Here is a 19974-nt window from a genome sequence, read left to right on the forward strand (position 1 = left end):
CCAAACTTTCATATTGAAGAGTCTAGCCCAGATGACACCAACAGTACTGTAGTGTTAGACAACCTCTCTGACAAGGAATTCAGAAGGGAGCTACTTAGGATGCTTAGGGAACTAAAAGAAACAATGGAAACCAATGCCAATAGAAGACAAGAGGATCTGAAGGCAGAAATGAGGAAAATGCAATCAGAAATGTCAGACCTGAAAAATCTCGTAGGTGAATTGAAAAGCTCAGTGGAAGGCCTCAGCAGCAGAGTAACAGCGGCTGAGAACAGAATCAGTGAGCTCGAAGATGAAGTTCAGAGACTCTCCAGAAAAGAGCAGAAAATGGAAAAGAGACTCACAATTCGGGAACAGATGGCAAGAGAAGATCGTGATGAAGCCAAGAGGGGTAACATAAGAATTATTGGAGTCCCAGAGGGACAGGAAGAAAACCTCGATGAAGAAGAAACTGTCAAATACATCATTGCTACAACATTTCCAGAGCTGAAGAAAACTTGTGACCACATTCAGGAGGCCCGAAGGGTACCAGCTAGAAGAAATCCGAATAAAAATACCCCAAGACACATTCTGATCAAAATGACCAAAACCTTAGACAGAGACAAAATTCTGAAAGCAGCAAGATCGAAGAAAGAAATCTCTTACAAAGGAGCATCCTTAAAATTCACAGCTGATTTTTCTGATGAAACCCTCATGGCCCGAAAACAGTGGTGGGACATAGTAAAAAAACTCAATGAAATAAATGCCTCCCCCAAAATACTTTTCCCAGCAAGACTCTCATTCATAATAGAAGGAACAACACACAGTTTCACAGAAAAACAACAGCTCAGGAACTTCATAGACTCAAAACCATGGTTACAAGAACAACTAAATGGGCTACTTTAAGGCAAGAAAGGCCCCTCAAATACACCAAATTTTAACAGAACAATGGGACAAAATCCCATAACAATAATCTCTCTCAATGTCAATGGGCTAAACGCACCAAATAAAAGACATAGAGTGGCAGGATGGATTAGAAAATTGAACCCAACATTCTGCTGCCTGCAAGAAACGCATCTCAATAGTCAAAGCAAACACAGACTCAGAGTCAAAGGCTGGAAAACAATCCTACAGGCAAACAGCTCCCATAAAAAAGCTGGGGTAGCCATCCTTATATCAGACCACATCGATTTCAGAGTGAGGAAGGTCATAAGAGACAGTGAAGGCCATTTCTTATTGATCAGAGGATCGGTACAACAGGAAGAACTTACAATAATAAATGTATATGCACCTAATGAGAGACCAGCAAAGTACTTAAAACAACTACTCATAGATTTGGAAAAAGACATCAATAGCAACACAATACTAGTGGGAGACTTCAACACTGCTTTGTCACCTCTTGATAGATCAACCAGATTCAAGCTTAGCAAGGACATACTTCATTTGAGGGAAACAATGGAAGAAAGGGACTTAGTAGATATATACAGGACACTTCATCCACAAAAAGCTGAATACACATTCTTCTCAAGCGTACATGGAACATTCTCCAAGATAGACCACATGCTGAGCCACAAAACATGCCTCCATAAAATTAAGAAGGTAGAGATTGTATCAACAATCTTCTCCGACCATAATGCGCTGAAATTAGAAGTAAATCACACACAAAAACAGAAAACTAAATCAAACACCTGGAAATTAAACAGTGCACTATTGAACAACGAGTGGATTAGACAGGAAATCAAAGAGGAAATCAAAAGATTCCTAGAAACGAATGAAAATGAGAACACGAGTTACCAAAATGTATGGGACACAGCAAAGGCTGTGTTAAGAGGAAAGTTTATAGCTCTACAAGCATTCCTCAGGAAGGAGGAGCGAGCACACATAAGTAACCTAACCTCACAGCTTAAGAGCTTGGAGAAGGACCAAAAAAAGGAGCACAACCCGAACAGGAGAAAGGAAATAATAAAACTCAGAGCAGAGATTAACGAGATGGAAACCCAAAAAACAATCCAAAAGATCAATGAAACCAAAAGCTGGTTCTTCGAGAAAATTAACAAGATCGATAAGCCTCTAGCAAAACTCACAAAGAAAGGGAGAGAGAAAACCCTAATAAACCGAATCAGAAATGAAAAGGGGGTCATTACAACAGAAACCACAGAAATTCAGAGGATCCTCAGGGAGTACTTTGAGAAGCTTTATGCCACGGAACATCAAAACCTCGAGGAAATGGATAAATTCCTAGACTCCTACAGACTCCCAAGGCTGAACCAAGAAGACCTGGAATACCTGAACAGACCTATCACCATCAAGGAAATTGAAATGGTAATAAAAAGTCTCCCCAAGCACAAAAGTCCTGGCCCGGATGGATTCACTAGTGAATTCTTCCAAATCTTTAAAGAGGACTTACTCCCGATGCTCTTTAAGCTTTTCCACGAAATTGAAATATCAAAAACACTTCCGAACAGTTTCTACGAAGCAAATATCACACTGATACCAAAAGCAGACAGAGATACCACAAAGAAAGAGAATTACAGGCCGATATCCCTAATGAACACAGATGCAAAGATCCTCAACAAACTACTAGCAAATAGAATCCAACTACTCATCAAAAAGATCATACACCATGACCAAGTAGGATTCATCCCAGGGATGCAAGGATGGTTTAACATTCGGAAATCAATCAACATAATCCACCATATCAACAAAAGAAAAGATAAAAAGCATATGATCATATCAATAGATGCAGAGAAAGCATTTGATAAGATCCAGCACCCCTTTATGATGAAAACCCTAGCCAAAATGGGTATAGAGGGGACCTTCCTCAACATAATTAAAGCCATCTACCACAAGCCTACAGCAAGCATCATCCTCAATGGGGAAAAACTGAGAGCCTTCCCTCTAAGATCAGGGACGAGACAGGGATGCCCACTCTCTCCACTGCTGTTCAATATAGTACTGGAAGTACTTGCAATAGCGATTAGGCAGGAAAAAGATATTAAGGGCATTCAGGTAGGAAAGGAAGAAATCAAGCTCTCACTATTCGCAGATGATATGATACTCTACTTAGAGAACCCAATAACTTCCACCAAAAAACTCCTAGAAACAATAGACTCGTATAGTAAAGTTGCAGGTTATAAAATCAATACCCAAAAGTCCATGGCTTTCCTATACGCAAACAGTGAGAGAGAAGAAAGCAACATGAAAAAAACAATGCCATTCACAATTGTGCCCCAGAAAATCAAGTACCTAGGAATCAGCTTAACTAAGGAAGTAAAGGACCTGTACAAAGAAAACTACAAAACGCTACTTCAGGAAATAAAAGAGGACATGAGGAAATGGAAAGATATCCCCTGCTCATGGGTCGGGAAACTTAACATTGTCAAAATGGCAATACTACCGAAAGCATTGTATAAATTCAATGCAATCCCTATAAGGATACCCATGACATTCTTCAAATAAGTGAAGCAAACACTCCTGAAATTTATATGGAACAATAAGCCCCCACGAATAGCTAAAACAATTCTTGGGAAAAAGAAAATGGGAGGAATCAACCTCCCTAACTTCAAACTGTACTACAAAGCAGTAATAATTAAAACAGCATGGTACTGGAACAAAGGCAGAACTGCAGACCAATGGAACAGGGTTGAACACACTGACATCTCTCCTCAATCATATGCTCATCTAATCTTTGATAATGGTGCAAGTAATGTGAAGTGGAGTAAGGAAAGCCTCTTTAATAAATTCTGTTGGCATCACTGGACGGCTACATGCAAAAAAATAGGCTCAGAACTCTGCCTAACACCATGTACAAAAGTAAGATCAAAATGGATTAAAGACCTCAACATCAGACCAGAAACCATAAGATACATTGAAGACAAAGTTGGCAAAACCCTCCATGACATTGAGGCTAATGGTATGTTCAAAGATGACACGCCACTGGCTGAGCAAGTGAAAACAGAGATAGATAAATGGGACTATCTTAAACTAAGAAGCTTCTGCACCTCCAAAGAAACAGTGACCAAAATACAAAGACAGTCTACAGAATGGGAAAGGATATTCACCGAATACACATCTGACAAGGGGTTGATATCCAGGATATACAAAATACTGGTTAAACTCCACAAGAAGAAAACATCCAACCCCATCCAAAAATGGGGCAATGAAATGAACAGAAACTTTCTCAAAGAAGAAATCCGAATGGCAAAAAAGCACATGAGAAAATGCTCTACATCATTAATCATCAGGGAGATGCAGATCAAAACCACAATGAGATACCATCTCACACCTCAGAGACTGGCCCACATTCAAAAGAACAAAAGCAACCGATGCTGGCGTGGATGTGGCGAGAAAGGGACACTCCTTCACTGTTGGTGGGAATGTCCACTGGTTCAGCCCTTCTGGAAAACAGTATGGACGATTCTCAAAAAATTAGAAATTGAGCTCCCATTTGACCCAGCAATACCACTCCTGGGAATATATCCCAGAGAGGCAAAAATGTATAGTCGAAGTGACATCTGCACTTGTTTGTTCATTGCAGCACTCTTTACAATAGCCAGAAACTGCAAGAAACCTGAATGCCCAAGAACAGATGACTGGTTAAAGAAACTTTGGTACATCTACACAATGGAGTACTATGTAGCTCTTAGAAAAGATGAAGTCATGAAATTTACATACAAGTGGTACAATATGGAAAGTATCATGCTAAGCGAAATGAGTCAGAAAGAGAGGGATAGACATAGAAAGATTGCATTCATCTGGGGGATATAAAGTAACAAAGTATGAGATTAATACCCAAGAATAGCTGAGATCAGCACCAGGAGGATTACTCCATAACTTAGAGGCCAGCCGGGTATCCCAGAGGAAAGGGCAGTTCAGATAGAGAAGGGAGCACCAAATAAAGGATGTTTGGAGGATCCTCCTAGGAGGGGAGATGCATGTCGAAAGTAGACTATGGACTGAACATGTTTGCCACTCAATGCCTCTTTTGCAGACCACAACACCCAAAAGGAGAGAGAGAACACAGGGGATTGCCCTGCCACAGAGACAGGGGGGGTGGGGGGATGGGGGTGGGAGGGATATTATCCATGGTGGTGGAAAATGGGCACTGGTGGAGGGATGGGTATCTGATCATTGTATAATTGAAACCAAAGCACAAAAAATTGTAAATCTACAACTTTAAAAAAAAATAAAATAAAGGGGAAAAAAAAAGAAAACTGAGGTTTAATGAATTTTAAAAACCTGCCCTAAATTGCTAAGAACAAAAAGAATGTGAAACAGGATTTAAACCCAGGCCTATGGACTGAAAAGATAATATTCTTTTCACTTCAACAAAGTACAAAAAAAATACTGTTAGATAAGAGAAATGTACCTCTGACTTTAATTCAATAAACAGTTGTAAAATTAAAAAAAAAATAAAGTAACAGATTGGAAGAATAACACCAAACGATCACGATCACAATCACGATCATCCTGTTGTTCATCGATTGTCTTGAGCAGTCACCAGTAATGTCTCCTTCTACCTAGCCCTTAAATTTTAAAAGAGCCATTTCAATGTTCTTTCAGGATTAGGAGGATGAGACCCAACATTGTTACTGGTATTTGGCATACTGAATATGACACGGGAAGTTTGCCAGACTCTGCTGTGTGGGCAGGATAATTTTGTAGCCTGCCAGGTTCTCCAAAGGAAAGGTAATAAGATGTCTCTGCTTCCGGGAGCTGGGTTTTATAGTCTTTGCACCTTGGCCATTGATGGGACCAACCTGGCGCTGGCGGCAGCTGGTGGGTGGGTGTGACACCTACCTACTGGAAGATGGGGGGTCTGGGTGGAGAAGGCCCAGTCCCAATCCGAGTAGGCTTGGAGACCTCAGCCCCGGGACCCGCATGCCTGGGTTCCTCTGCCAGTTCTTTCATGCATGAAGCCCATCTGGACGTGTGAAGAGTGGTCCCAGTATGGCTGTGGCTGGCTCCGGAGATCCTCTGCTGCTGGGGCTCTGCTCGGGGCTGGGGGGCACGGAGAGAAACTCAACCTTCCCCCCTCCAAGGGGGCATAGTAGAGATAAGCACCAGGACGATAGTAGAGATAAGCACCAGGATTATTGCTCCATGCCTCAGAAGCTGGCCTCCCATGCTTAGGGAAAAGGCAGCTCAGATAGAGAAGGAAACTCCAAATAAAGGATGCTTGGAGGGCCCGCTCGGGATGGGAGATGTGTGCTGAAAGTAGACTATAGAACATGATGGTCACTTAATACCTGCATTGCAAAACCCAAAACCCTAAAAGAGAGAGAGAGAGTACAAGGGAATGTGCCTGCCACAGAGGCGAGGGCACAGATGGGGTGGGAGTGCTGGGAGGGAGACTGGGAACATTGGTGGTGGAAAAGGGACACTTGTGGAGGTATGAGCATTCAATCATTGTATAACTGAGATGTAAGCACGATAGTTTGTAAGTCTGTAACTGTACCTCACGGTGATTCATTTAAAAATTAAAATAAATAAATAAATAAATAAGAAAAAATTAACATGAGCAACAAATGCTGGCTTGGATGCAGGAAGAAAGGAACTCTTCTTCACTATTGGTGGGAATGCCACTGGAAGACAATACTGACATGTCTCAAAAATCTGGAAATTAAACTTCCACATGACCCTGCAATAATACTTCTGGGAATATATACCAAGGGTGCAAAAAAGCACAGTAGAAATGACATCTGCACGTTTATGTTCATTGCACAACTGTTCACAAAAGACAGAATCTGGAAACAACCTAAGTGCCCAAGAACAGAACGACTGGTTAAATAAATGGAATACTATGCAACTGTTAGGAAAGATGAAGTCATGAAATTTGCTTAGAAGTGGATGGCCATGGAGAGTATCATGCTAAAGTGAAATGTGCCAGAAAGACAGGGATAGACATAGAAGGAATGCACTCATTTGTGGAATATAAAATAATGTAATATGAGACTGACATCCAAGTGCAGTAGAGGCAAGTGCCAGGACTAGTGTTCCATAGTTAGAAGCCTGCCTCATGAACTGGAGGAGAAGGCCTCTGGAATACAGAAGGGATCACTAAGTCAATGATGGTTGGAGGATCATTCAGGATGGGAGATTTGTGCTGAAAGTAGATAAAGGACGAAATATGATAGCCTCTCAGTATCTGTATTGCACACCATAATGCCCAAAAGTAGAGAGAGAGTATGGGGAAACTGTCTGCCATAGAAGCAGGGGGATGGTTGGGATTGGGGGTGGATAACGGGAACATTGGTGGTGGAAAATGTGCACTGGTGGAGGGATAGGTGTTTGATCATTGTATGACTGAAAGTCAAACATGAAAGCTTCGTAACTGTATCTCATGGAGATTCATTAAAAGAATAAAATTAAATAACATCTTTTAAAAAAAGAAATATGGTTGTGAGAAGGGGCAATGGTGGTGGGATTGGTGTTCAAATATTAAATGTAATGAATTATTATGAACAAGTTAATAAAAATTAAATTAAAAATAAATAAATAAAAATTTAAAAAAGATTTTCATATAAGACCAGAGTTCATAAAATATAAACACAACTATAGAATTTGGAACTCAAGTATGTTCAATGATTTTGACCCCTGAAGGAAAAACAACGCCAAAAACAATGACGTGATACAACATCAAACTAAAAAGTTTTTGCACTGCAGGGGCTGGAGCGATAGCACAGTGGAAGGGCGTTTGCCTTAAGCCAGGTTTGATTCCTCCACCCCTCTCAGAGAACCTGGCAAGTTACTGAGAGTATCTCGCCCACAGGGCAAAGCCTGGCAAGCTACCCGTGGTGTATTCAATATGCCAAACACAGTAACAACAAGTCTCACAATGGAGGCATTGTGATTGAAGTGATATTACATCAAACTAAAAAGTTTTTGCACAACAAGAGAAATTCAGACTAAGAAGATTTCCCACTGAATGGGTGGAAAGTATTTGCACACAATGCATCAGATAAAGGACTAATATCGAAGATGTATATTGCACTAACAAAACTCAGAAACCAAGGAACCATTAACCCCATCTGAAAATGGAAAGTAGAGAGGAACAGAGGCTTCTCCGAAGAAGACATGTGAATGGCCATTGGGCATATGCAAAAAAGCATACTGGTTAACAGGGAAATAAAAAAAGAAATAAATGTCCCCCTCCGAACCGGACACCCTGGGGGGGGGGGGGGAACACCGGCTGCAGCTCCGCTGAACTCCCCATCGCCCTCCTCCATTCCAGGATCCTGGGTGGGAGTGACCCTGGGACAGGCTGGGGGCATGGCCACTACGCAGGAGGCCTGGCCTCCCAGAAGTGGGCATGGCCTTCTCCAGGGCAGGGGAGGTGTCGTTTATGTGGCCGCAGTTATATTTCCCAATTCGAGCACTCAGGACTTTCATCCCACACTTTGTCACCTAATACCGACCAAAAATTTCTGACCACCTCTACTACAATGCAACAACATTCCACTTGCCTACTCCATTTTTAACAAAAGTCCAGTATGAAATAAGCTGTACAAGCTCAAGACTAAAAAGCACCTCCTCCAAAGTTTCACTCAATGTCTGTTATAAACATAGAATAATGCCTGACTGAGAAGAAAGTCAGACTCTAGAAAGGGAGAAAGGTGACTAGCATTGACCAACCTTATCCAAAATCCTTTCCCACGATAAGAGGAAACAGTACCTATGATTTCAGTGTTCTACCTCTAGACAACCAAAATAACATGAAGAAACAGCGCAAATCTCCACTACAAGGAGAATACGAAGAAAAAAATCCCGAATCCTCAACCGAGGTTGTCCACAATTATGCTCTCTTCGATAAAGAATTCCGGGATGAAATGCAGAGGGTGTTCAAGGATCTACTCAAAGAATAATGGAAGAGATATCCAGAAAACTAAAAGAAGAAATGAAAGAAACAATAGAACAGATAGTCGAGAAAATACAGGAAGAAATGAGAGCAGAAATAAAAAAGCTACAAAAAGAAGTGTCACAAATAAAGGATTCAGTAGATGAAATTAAAAACTCAGTAAGTGCCCTTAGCAATAGGATAAGTGCAGCTGAAGAGAGGATCAGTGAGCTTGAAGATGAGCAACAGAAATCCCATAGGGAACAACAAGCAATAGGAAAATACCCCAAAATGGCTCTAAGGAGAATTAGAGACCTAGGGGATGACACCAAGAGGAGAAACATTAGAATCATTGGAGTACCAGAAGGACAGGGAGACAACCCCAATGAAAAAGCTACAGTCAAAGAAATCATTGCTGAAAAGTTCACAGAGTTAAGGAATGCAGACATCCAGATCCAAGGAACCAGAAGGGTACCATCTAAAAGAGACCCCAGAAAAAACACTCCAAAGCATATCATAGTCAGAACGATGGATGCTGTGGAGACACAATATTTCAAGCAGCAAGATCAACGAAGGAAATTACATATAAAGGAGCACCCCTTAGATTCACAGCAGACCTATCAGAGGAAACCCTTCAAGCCCGAGGGCAATGGTGGGATATAGTGAAAAAACTCAATGAAATGAACTCCTCACCAAGAATACTCTATCCAGCTAAACTCTCACTCCGATTCAATGGAACGATACACCACTTTGAAGATAAACAAGAGCTCAGGAACTTCATAGACTCAAAACCAAATCTAAAAGAAGGACTAAAGGGACTCCTGTAAGATAAGAAGGAAAACACATATAAACACAACCAACTCCTACAGAAAGATGGCACAAAACCCTATGACAATAATCTCTCTTAATGTCAATGGTCTAAATGCACCTACCAAGAGACACAGAATGGCAAAATGGATCCAGAAACAGAAACCAACATTGTGCTCTCTGCAAGAAACTCATCTGAACAATCAGAGCAAACACAGACTCAAAGTTAAAGGATGAAAAATAATCCTGCAAGCAAACAGCTTCCTCAAAAAAACTGGGGTGTCCATACTAGTATCTGACAACATTAATTTCTGGCTGAATAAGATTAGAAGGGACAGCGAAGGCCATTTTCTCTTCATCAAGGGATACATACAACAGGAAGAAATCACACTCTTAAATGTATATGTACGTAATAAAGGAACAGCAAGATATTTAAAACAACTGCTAACAGATTTTAAGGAGGACATTGCTAGCAACACAAGAGTAGTTGGAGACTTCAACATCGCCTTATCACCTCCGGATAGATGAACAAGAACAAACCTCAACAAGGAAACATTGGCTTTGAATGAAGAAATAGAAGAGAAAGGACTTATAGACCTATACAGGGCTTTACACCCCAAAAAGAAAAAATACACATTCTTCTCCAGTGCACACAGAACATTTTCCAAAACAGACCATGTGCTAGGACACAAAATATACCTCAATAGAATCAGGTAGATAGAAATAGCATCAACAATCTTTTCAGACCATGATGCACTGAGGATAGAAGTGAATCACACACAGACACGGAGAACCAAATCAAACAGCTGGAAACTAAACAACTCACTGCTGAACAACGAGTGGGTCTGGAAGGAAGTCAAGAGCGAGATCAAAAGGTACCTGGAAACAAATGAGAATGAAGACACGAGCTACCAGAATTTATGGTATGCAGCTAGAGCCGTATTAAGGGGAAAATTTATAGCCCTGCAAGCATATCTCAGGACGGAAGAAAGGATGTACATAAACAACTTGACTTCACAGCTCAAGATCGTAGAAAAGGATAAACAGAAGGAGCCCAAATTGGGCAGAAGGAAAGAGATCATATAACTTAGAGCAGAAATCAACGACATGGAAACCAAAGAAACAATGCAAAAGATCAATGAAACCAAGAGCTGGTTCTTTGAGAAAATAAACAAGATAGATAAACTACTAGCAACACTCACAAAGAAACAGAGAGAGAGAGAACCCTAATAAACGGAATCAGAAATAAGAATGGAGATATCACAACGGAAACCAAAGAAATTCAAAAGATCATGAGAGAATACTTTGAAAGTCTGTATGCCACGAAACAAGAGAACCTAGAAGAAATGGATAAATTCCGGGACTCCTATAATCTCCCAAAGCTGAGTCAAGAAGATACAGAATACCTGAATAGACCTATTAACATGATGGAAATTGAAACTGTAATCTAAAGTCTTCCCCAAAACAAAAGCCCAGGTCCAGATGGATTCACTAGCGAATTTTTTTCAAACATTTAAAGAGGACCTACTGCCGGTCCTTCTCAAGCTTTTCCAGAGAATTGAAAAAACAGAAACTCTCCCAAACATTTTCTATGAAGCCCATATCTCTCAAATACCAAAAGGAAACAAAGACATCACAAAAAAAGAAAACTAAAGGCCAATATCACTGATGAACACGGATGAGAAGATTCTGAACAAAATACTAGCAAATAGAATTCAACAACTCATCAAAAAGATCATAGAACATGACGAAGTGGGATTCATCCCGGGGATGCAAGAATGATTTACCATTCAGAAATCAATCAACATAATCCATCATATCAACAAAAGAAAGGATAAAAATCATATGATCATATCAATAGAGGCAGAGAAAGCATTTGACAAGATCCAGCATCCATTTATGATGAAAACCTTAGCCAAATTGGGGATAGAGGGGACTTTCCTCAATATAGTTAAAGCCATCTACCACAAGCCTACAGCAAGCATCATCCTCAATGGGGAAAAACTGAGAGCCTTCCCCCTAAGATCAGGGACGAGACAAGGATGCCCACTGTCTCCACTACTGTTCAATATAATACTGGAAGTACTTGCAGTAACCATTAGGCAAGAAAAAGAGATTAAGGGCATCCAAATAGGAAAGAAAGAAATCAAGCTCTCACTACTCACAGATGATATGATACTATACCTAGAGAACCCTAAAACCTCTACCAAGAAACTCCTAGAAATGATAGACTTGTATAGTAAAGTTGCAGGCTATAAAATCAAGACCCAAAATTCTGTGGCTTTCCTATACGCAAATAGTGAGAGAGAAGAAAGTGCCATGAAGGAAACAATCCCGTTCACAATTGTACACCGGAAAATCAACTACCTAGGAATTAGTTTAACTAATGAAGTAAAAGACCTGTACAAAGAAAACTACAAAACGCTGCTTCTGGAAATAAAAGAGGACACGAGGAAATGGAAAAATATTCCCTGTTCATGGATCAGGAGAATTAATATTGTCAAAATGGCAATACTTCCCAAATCACTATGCAAATTCAATTTGATCCCAATTAGGATACCTATGACATTCTTCAAAGAAATGGAGCAAACACTCCTGAAATTTATATGGAACAATAAGTCCCACGAATAGCTAAAGCAATTCTTGGGAAAAAGAAAACGGCAAGAATTAACCTCCGAACCTCAATCTCTACTACAAAGAAGTAAAAATTTAAACAGCATGGTACTGGAACAAAGGCAGAGCTGCAGACCTATGGAACAGGGTTGAATATACTAAAATCTCCCCTCAATCATATGATAATCTAACCTTTGACAAAGGAGCAAGAAATGCGAAGTGGAGTAAGGAAAGCTTTTTTAACAAATGGTGCTGGCAAAACTGGACAGCTACATGCAAAAAATTGGGCTTAGGTCTCTGCCTAACACCATGTACAAAAGTAAGATCAAAATGGATTTATGACCTCAACATCAGACCGGAATCCATAAAGTTTATTGAAGACAAAGTTGGAAAAACCCTCCATGATATTGAAATTAATGGTATTTTCAAAGATGTCATGCCACTGGCCAAGCAAGTGAAAACAGAGATAGACAAATGGGACTATCAGAAAACTAAGAAGCTTCTGCACATCAAAGAAACAGTGACCAAAATACAAAGACAGTCTACAGAATGGGAAAGGATGTTCTTCAAATACACATCCAACAAGGGGTTGACATCAAGGATATATAAGGTACTGATTGAACTCCACAAGAAAAAATCACCCAACCCCATCAAATATGGGGCAAGGAAATGAACAGAAATTTTCACAAAGAAGAAATCCGAATGGCAAAAAGGCACATGAGAAAATGCTCTACATCACTAATCATCAGAGAGATGCAGATCAAAACAACAATGAGATATCATTTCACTCCACAGAGACTGACCAACATCCACAAGAACAAAAGCAACCAGTGCTGGCGCAGATCTGGTGAGAAAGGGAACCTCCTTCACTGCTGGTGGGAATGCCGACTGGTCCAACCCTTTTGGAAAACAGTATGGACGATTCTCAAAAAATTAGAATTTGATCTCCCATTTGACCCAGCAATACCACTCCTGGTAAAATATCCCAGAGAGGCAAAAAAATATAGTCGAAGTGACATCTGCACTTGTTTGTTCATTGCACCCCTCTTTACAATAGCCAGAATCTGGGAAAAACCTGAGTGCCCGAGAACAGATGACTGGTTAAAGAAGCTTTGGTACATTTACACAATGGAGTGGCTGGAGCGATAGCACAGCGGGTAGGGCGTTCGCCTTACAAGCGGCCAACATGGCCGACCCGAGTTTGATTCCTCCGCCCCTCTCGGAGAGCCCGGCAAGCTACCAAGAGTATTTGATATGCCAGACACAGTAACAACAAAGTCTCTAATGGAGACGTTACTGGGCCCGCTCGAGCAAATCGACGATCAACGGGAGGGCCTTACCTTTACCTTACCTTACCTTTACACAATGGAGTACTATGAAGCTGTTAGAAAAGATGAAGTCATGAAATTTACATACAAATGGTACTACATGAAAAGTATCATGTTAAGTGAAATAAGTCAGAAATAGCAGGATAGACACAGAAAGATTGCATTCATCTGGGGAACATAAAGCAACAAAATGGGAGAATAACACCCAGGAGTGGCTGAGATTAGCACCAGGAATTTTGCTCCATGACTTGGAGGCCAGCCACACGTGCTAGGGGAAAAGGAAGCTCAGATAGAGAAGAGAGCACCAAATAAATGGTGTTGTGAGGATCCTCCCAGGGTGGGAGAAGCATACTGAAAGTAGACTATAGACCAAACATGATTGTCACTCAATGCCTCTCTTGCAAAACACAGGACCCAAAAGAAGAGAGAGAGAACATGGGGGAGTACCCTGCTACAGAGGCAGGGTGAGATGGGGGGATGGGGGGGAGGGATACTGGGACTCATGGTGGTGGAGGATGGGCACTGGTGGAGGGATGGGTACTTGATCATTGTTTAACAGAAACATAAGCACAAAAATTTGTAAGTCTATAACTGTACCTCATGGTGTTTCACTAATAAAAAAAAATGGATCAAAGACCTCAACATCAGACCGGAATCCATAAGGTACATTGAAGACAAAGTTGGGAAAACACTCCCCGAAGTTAAAGCTAACGGTATCTTCAAAGATGTCACGCCACTGGCCAAGCAAGTGAAAACAGAGATAGACAAATGGGACTATTTTTTTTTAATTATTATTATTGAAACACCATGAGGTACAGTTGTAGATTTACAAATTTTTGTGCTTGGATCTCGGTCATACCACGATCAAATACCCATCCCTCCACCAGTGCCCATTTTCCACCACCAGGATAATATCCCTCCCCCCATCCCCCTATCCCCCCATCCCCCCCGCCACTGTGGCAGGGCATTCCCTTTTGTTCTCTCTCTCCTTTTGGGTGTTGTGATCAGCAAAAGAGGCATTGAGTGGCGAACATGTTCAGTCCAGTCTACTTTCAACCTGCATCTCCCCTCCTGGGAGGATCCTCCAAACACCCTCCACTTGGTGTTCCCCTTTCTATCTGAATTGTCCTTTCCCCTAGAATACCCGGCTGGCCTCTAAGTTATGGAGTAATTCTCCTGGTGTTGCTCTCAGCTATTCTTGGGTATTAATCTCATATTTTGTTACTTTATATCCCCCAGATGAATGCAATCTTTCTATGTCTATCCCTCTCTTTCTGACTCATTTCGCTTAGCATGATACTTTCCATATTGTACCACTTGTATGTAAAGTTCATGACTTCATCTTTTCTAAGAGCTACATAGTACTCCATTGTGTAGATGTACCAAAGTTTCTTTAACCAGTCATCTGTTCTTGGGCATTCAGGTCTCTTCCAGTTTCTGGCTACTGTAAAGAGTGCTGCAATGAACAAACAAGTGCAGATGTCACTTCGGCTACACATTTTTGCCTCTCTGGGATATATTCCCAGGAGTGGTATCGCTGGGTCAAATGGGAGCTCAATTTCTAATTTTTTGAGGAATGTCAATACTGTTTTCCAAAAGGGCTGAACCAGTGGACATTCCCACCAACAGTGAAGGAGTGTCCCTTTCTCGCCACATCCGCACCAGCATCGGTTGCTTTTGTTCTTTTGAATGTGGGCCAGTCTCTGAGGTGTGAGATGGTATCTCATTGTGGTTTTGATCTGCATCTCCCTGATGATTAATGATGTAGAGCATTTTCTCATGTGCTTTTTTGCCATTCGGATTTCTTCTTTGAGAAAGTTTCTGTTCATTTCATTGCCCCATTTTTGGATGGGGTTGGATGTTTTCTTCTTGTGGAGTTCAACCAGTATTTCATATATCCTTGATATCAACCCCTTGTCAGATGTGTATTCAGCGAATATTCTTTCCCATTCTGTAGACTGTCTTTGTATTTTGGTCACTGTTTCTTTGGAGGTGCAGAAGCTTCTTAGTTTAAGATAGTCCCATTTATCTATCTCTGTTTTCACTTGCTCAGCCAGTGGCGTGTCATCTTTGAACATACCATTAGCCTCAATGTCATGGAGGGTTTTGCCAACTTTGTCTTCAATGTATCTTATGGTTTCTGGTCTGATGTTGAGGTCTTTAATCCATTTTGATCTTACCTTTGTACATGGTGTTAGGCAGAGTTCTGAGCCCATTTTTTTGCATGTAGCCGTCCAGTGATGCCAGCACAATTTGTTAAAGAGGCTTTCCTTACTCCACTTCACATTTCTTGCACCTTTGTCAAAGATTAGATGATCATATGATTGAGGGGAGATGTCAGTGTATTCAACTCTGTTCCATTGGTCTGCAGTTCTGCCTTTGTTCCAGTACCATGCTGTTTTGATTATTACCGCTTTGTAGTAAAGTTTGAAGTTAGGGAGGTTGATTCCTCCCATTTTCTTTTTCCCAAGAATTGCTTTAGCTATTCGTGGGGGTTTATTGTTCCATATAAATTTCAGGAGTATTTGCTCCATTTCTTTGAAGAATGTCATGGGTATCCTTATAGGAATTGCATTGAATTTGTACAGTGCTTTCGGTAGTATTGCCATTTTGACAATGTTAAGTCTCCCGACCCATGAGCAGGGGATGTCTTTCCATTTCCTCATGTCCTCTTTTATTTCCTGAAGTAGCGTTTTGTAGTTTTCTTTGTACAGGTCCTTTACTTCCTTAGTTAAGCTGATTCCTAGGTACTTGATTTTCTGGGGCACAATTGTGAACGGGATTGATTTTTTCATATAGCTTTCCTCTCTCTCACTGTTTGTGTATAGGAAAGCCATGGCCTTTTGGGAATTGATTTTATAACCTGCAACTTTACTATACGAGTCTATTGTTTCTAGGAGTTTTTTGGTGGAAGTTATTGGGTTCTCTAAGTAGAGTATCATATCATCTGCGAATAGTGAGAGCTTGATTTCTTCCTTTCCTACCTGAATGCCCTTAATATCTTTTTCTTGCCTAATTGCTATTGCAAGTACTTCCAGTACTATATTGAACAGCAGTGGAGAGAGTGGGCATCCTTGTCTCGTCCCTGATCTTAGAGGGAAGGCTCTCAGTTTTTCCCCATTGAGGATGATGCTTGCTGTAGGCTTGTGGTAGATGGCTTTAACTGTGCTGAGGAAAGTCACCTCTATACCCATTTTGGCTAGGGTTTTCATCATAAAGGGGTGCTGGATCTTGTCAAATGCTTTCTCTGCATCTATTGATATGATCATATGCTTTTTATCTTTTCTTTTGTTGATATGATGGATTATGTTGCTTGATTTCCGAATGTTGAACCATCCTTGCATCCCTGGGATGAATCCTACTTGGTCATGGTGTATGATCTTTTTGATGAGTAGTTGGATTCTATTTGCTAGTAGTTTGTTGAGGATCTTTGCATCTGTGTTCATCAGGGATATCGGCCTGTAGTTCTCTTAAATGGGACTATCTTAAACTAAGAAGCTTATGCACCTCAAAAGATACAGTGACCAAAATACAAAGACAGTCCACAGAATGGGAAAGGATATTCGCCAAATACACATCCAACAAGGGGTTGATATCAAGAATATACAAAGTTCTGGTTGAACTACACAAGAAGAAAACATCCAACCCCATCAAAAAGTGGGGCAACAAAATGAACAGATACTTTCTCAAAGAAGAAATCCGAATGGCTAAAAGGCACATGAGAAAATGCTCTACATCATTAATCATCAGGGAGATGCAGATCAAAACCACAGTGAGATATCATTTCATACCACAGAGACTGACCCACATTCAAAAGAACAAAAGCAATCTGTGTTGGCGTGGATGTGGCGAGAAAGGGACCCTCCTTCACTGCTGGTGGGAATGCGGACTGGTTCAACCCTATTGGAAAACAGTATGGACGATTCTCAAAAAATTAGAAATTGAGCTCCCATTTGACCCAGCAATACTACTCCCGGGAATATACCCCGGAGAGGCAAAAAAGTATAGTCAAAGTGACATTGGCGCTTGTTTGTTCATTGCAGCACTGTTTACAATAGTTAGAATATGGAAAAAACCTGAGTGCCCGAGAACAGATGACTGGTTAAAGAAACTTTGATACATCTACACAATGTAGTACTATGTAGCTGTTAGAAAAAATGAGTCATAAAATTTACATACAAGTGGTACTGCATGGAAAATATCATGCTAAGCGAAATGAGTCAGAAAGAGAGGGACAGACATAGAAAGATTGCATTCATCTGGGTAACATAAAGTAACAAAATAAGAGACTAACACCCAAGAACAGCTGTGATAAATACCAGATTGTTCACTCCATGGCTTAGAGGCCAGCCGCACACTCTAGGGGTAAAGGCAGCTCAGATAGAGAAGGGAACACCAAATAAAAGGTGCTGGGAAGATCCGCCCAGAATGGGAGATGCATGCTGAAAGTTGACTATAGACTGAACATGATTGCCACCCAATGTCTCTTCTGCAGACTACAGCACCCAAAAGGAGAGAGAGAACAAAAGGAAGTTCCCTGCCCCAGAGGCAGGGTGTAGTGGGGGATGGGGGGGTGGGAGGCATACTGGGATTGGTGGGGGTGGAGAATGGGCACTGGTGGTGGGATGGGTACTCAATCATTGTATAACTGAAACTCAAGCACAACAACTTGTAAGTCTACAACTATACAGCATGGTGTTTCACTAATAAAACAAAGCAAAAGAAATAAATGAGTTTTAATCTCACACAATTAGAACTGAATATATAAAAAACTGGAAATAACTATTTTAGGTAGGCTGTGGTGGTAAAAGAATCTTCATCCACTGTAGGATGGAATAATGTGTAGTTCAGACCTTATCGAAAGGCATATGGAAATTTCCTATAGAAGTAAAAAGAAAAGAACTATTGCACACTCCAGCAATTCTACTTCTTGACATATACTCCTGGAGAATAAACAGATTAATTGGAAACTACATATGTGCAGTTATATTTATTGCAGTGCTTAGTACAAATGCCTTTATATGAAAACAACATATACAACAACAGATCAATAAATAATAAAGATGTAATATATGTACAAAATGGATTATTTTGCAGTTGAAAGTTGAAATCATGCATTTTTCTACAATGTGGGTCAAACTAGAAGGTATCATGTTAAGCAAAATACGTCAGAGACAGAAGGGCAAATACTGGATGATATCACTCAACTGAAATACAGAGAGACAAAACAAGAGAATAGACAATATCTAATGATGACAAGTCCTTGAGCTTTAATTATAAATATGCTTGCTAAATAAACTTTTAAAGGTGCCTGTAAAGATGGCAGGCTGGTAGGAGGTAGGACAGGGAAACTGGGAATACTGGTGGAGGGAAGCTGACGCTAGTGGCAGATTTCGGTGATAGAATATTGTATGCCTAAAATGCAACTATGAATAATTTAGTAAATCAGGGTGCTTTAATAAAATAGAATTTGGGGAAAACACTGCTGAAAACTTGACCTTGGATGGGAGAATGAGAAAAGGACTAGAAGTAGCTTAGAGACTGTGGTGGAGGAATGTGGACACTGGTAGTGGTGGGCACAGTGTATATCAATACCACATACTTAATATGACTGTAACCATGGTATCTAATGCATAATCAAATTTTGAACAGTCACTACAGCACACATGGATTAAAATTATTTTGTTATTAGTTAAATGATTTCTACCATCATCTTAGAAATCTAATTATATAAATATCTTTAATAAAAGGAGAAATTAATATGTTACAATTTTAAGGGCCAGAGTGATAGTACGGTGGGTAGGGCATTTATCTTGCACATGGCCAACCCAGGTTAGATCCCAGGGATCCAATGCGGACCTGAGACTACTAAAATGATCTCTGTGTGCAGAGCTAGGAGTAAGCCCTGAACACTGTCAGGTATGGCCTCCAAACAAAAGAAGTTAAAAATTATGAAAACCGTGTAATAAATTAATTTTTAAATTATCATTATGAATAAGCAAAAGTTGTATTAACTTAGTTAATACATGCATTTTAGGATAGTTTGACTGAGAAACCTCCTTCCTGGTATCTATTATGACTGTTACACAATCAAAATAATATAAGCAAAGTACCTGCTTTGTAATTAAATGTATTTGATGTTGAATTTACAATCACATCTGCCTCTTCCCTGGTGATATCTCCACTGGCCACCTGGAAGATGATGGGTCCAATCTTCATTTCATGCTCTCCCATTGTAGATGTAGAAACGGCCCCATAGAAATCTTGAAACGAATTGAGTTAATAATCAGGTCAACAACAGTTAGAATGGCACTGGTCTCATGTTCCTCATGTGGACCCCTTCAGGACCCCTTCTTTTCTTATATTTGACCTACAACCAGACCTACACCTTGACCCAGGGATTCTGTGATTCTG

General features: G+C 40.5%; 1 protein-coding gene across 1 annotated transcript in view; it reads right to left on the reverse strand.

Moving 5' to 3' along the window:
- LOC130018619 (protein mono-ADP-ribosyltransferase PARP14-like) overlaps positions 1–19974 on the reverse strand; it is a 159984-nt gene that overhangs the window by 60010 nt on the left and 80000 nt on the right. Inside the window, exon 10 of the mRNA XM_056109406.1 lies at positions 19674–19823. Within this exon, the coding sequence (XP_055965381.1) occupies positions 19674–19823 (150 nt within the window). The remainder of the gene's footprint in view (positions 1–19673; positions 19824–19974) is intronic.

This window comes from Sorex fumeus, unplaced genomic scaffold (assembly GCF_029834395.1).
Source record: "Sorex fumeus unplaced genomic scaffold, SorFum_2.1 ptg000265l, whole genome shotgun sequence".
NCBI classification, from domain to species: domain Eukaryota; kingdom Metazoa; phylum Chordata; class Mammalia; order Eulipotyphla; family Soricidae; genus Sorex; species Sorex fumeus.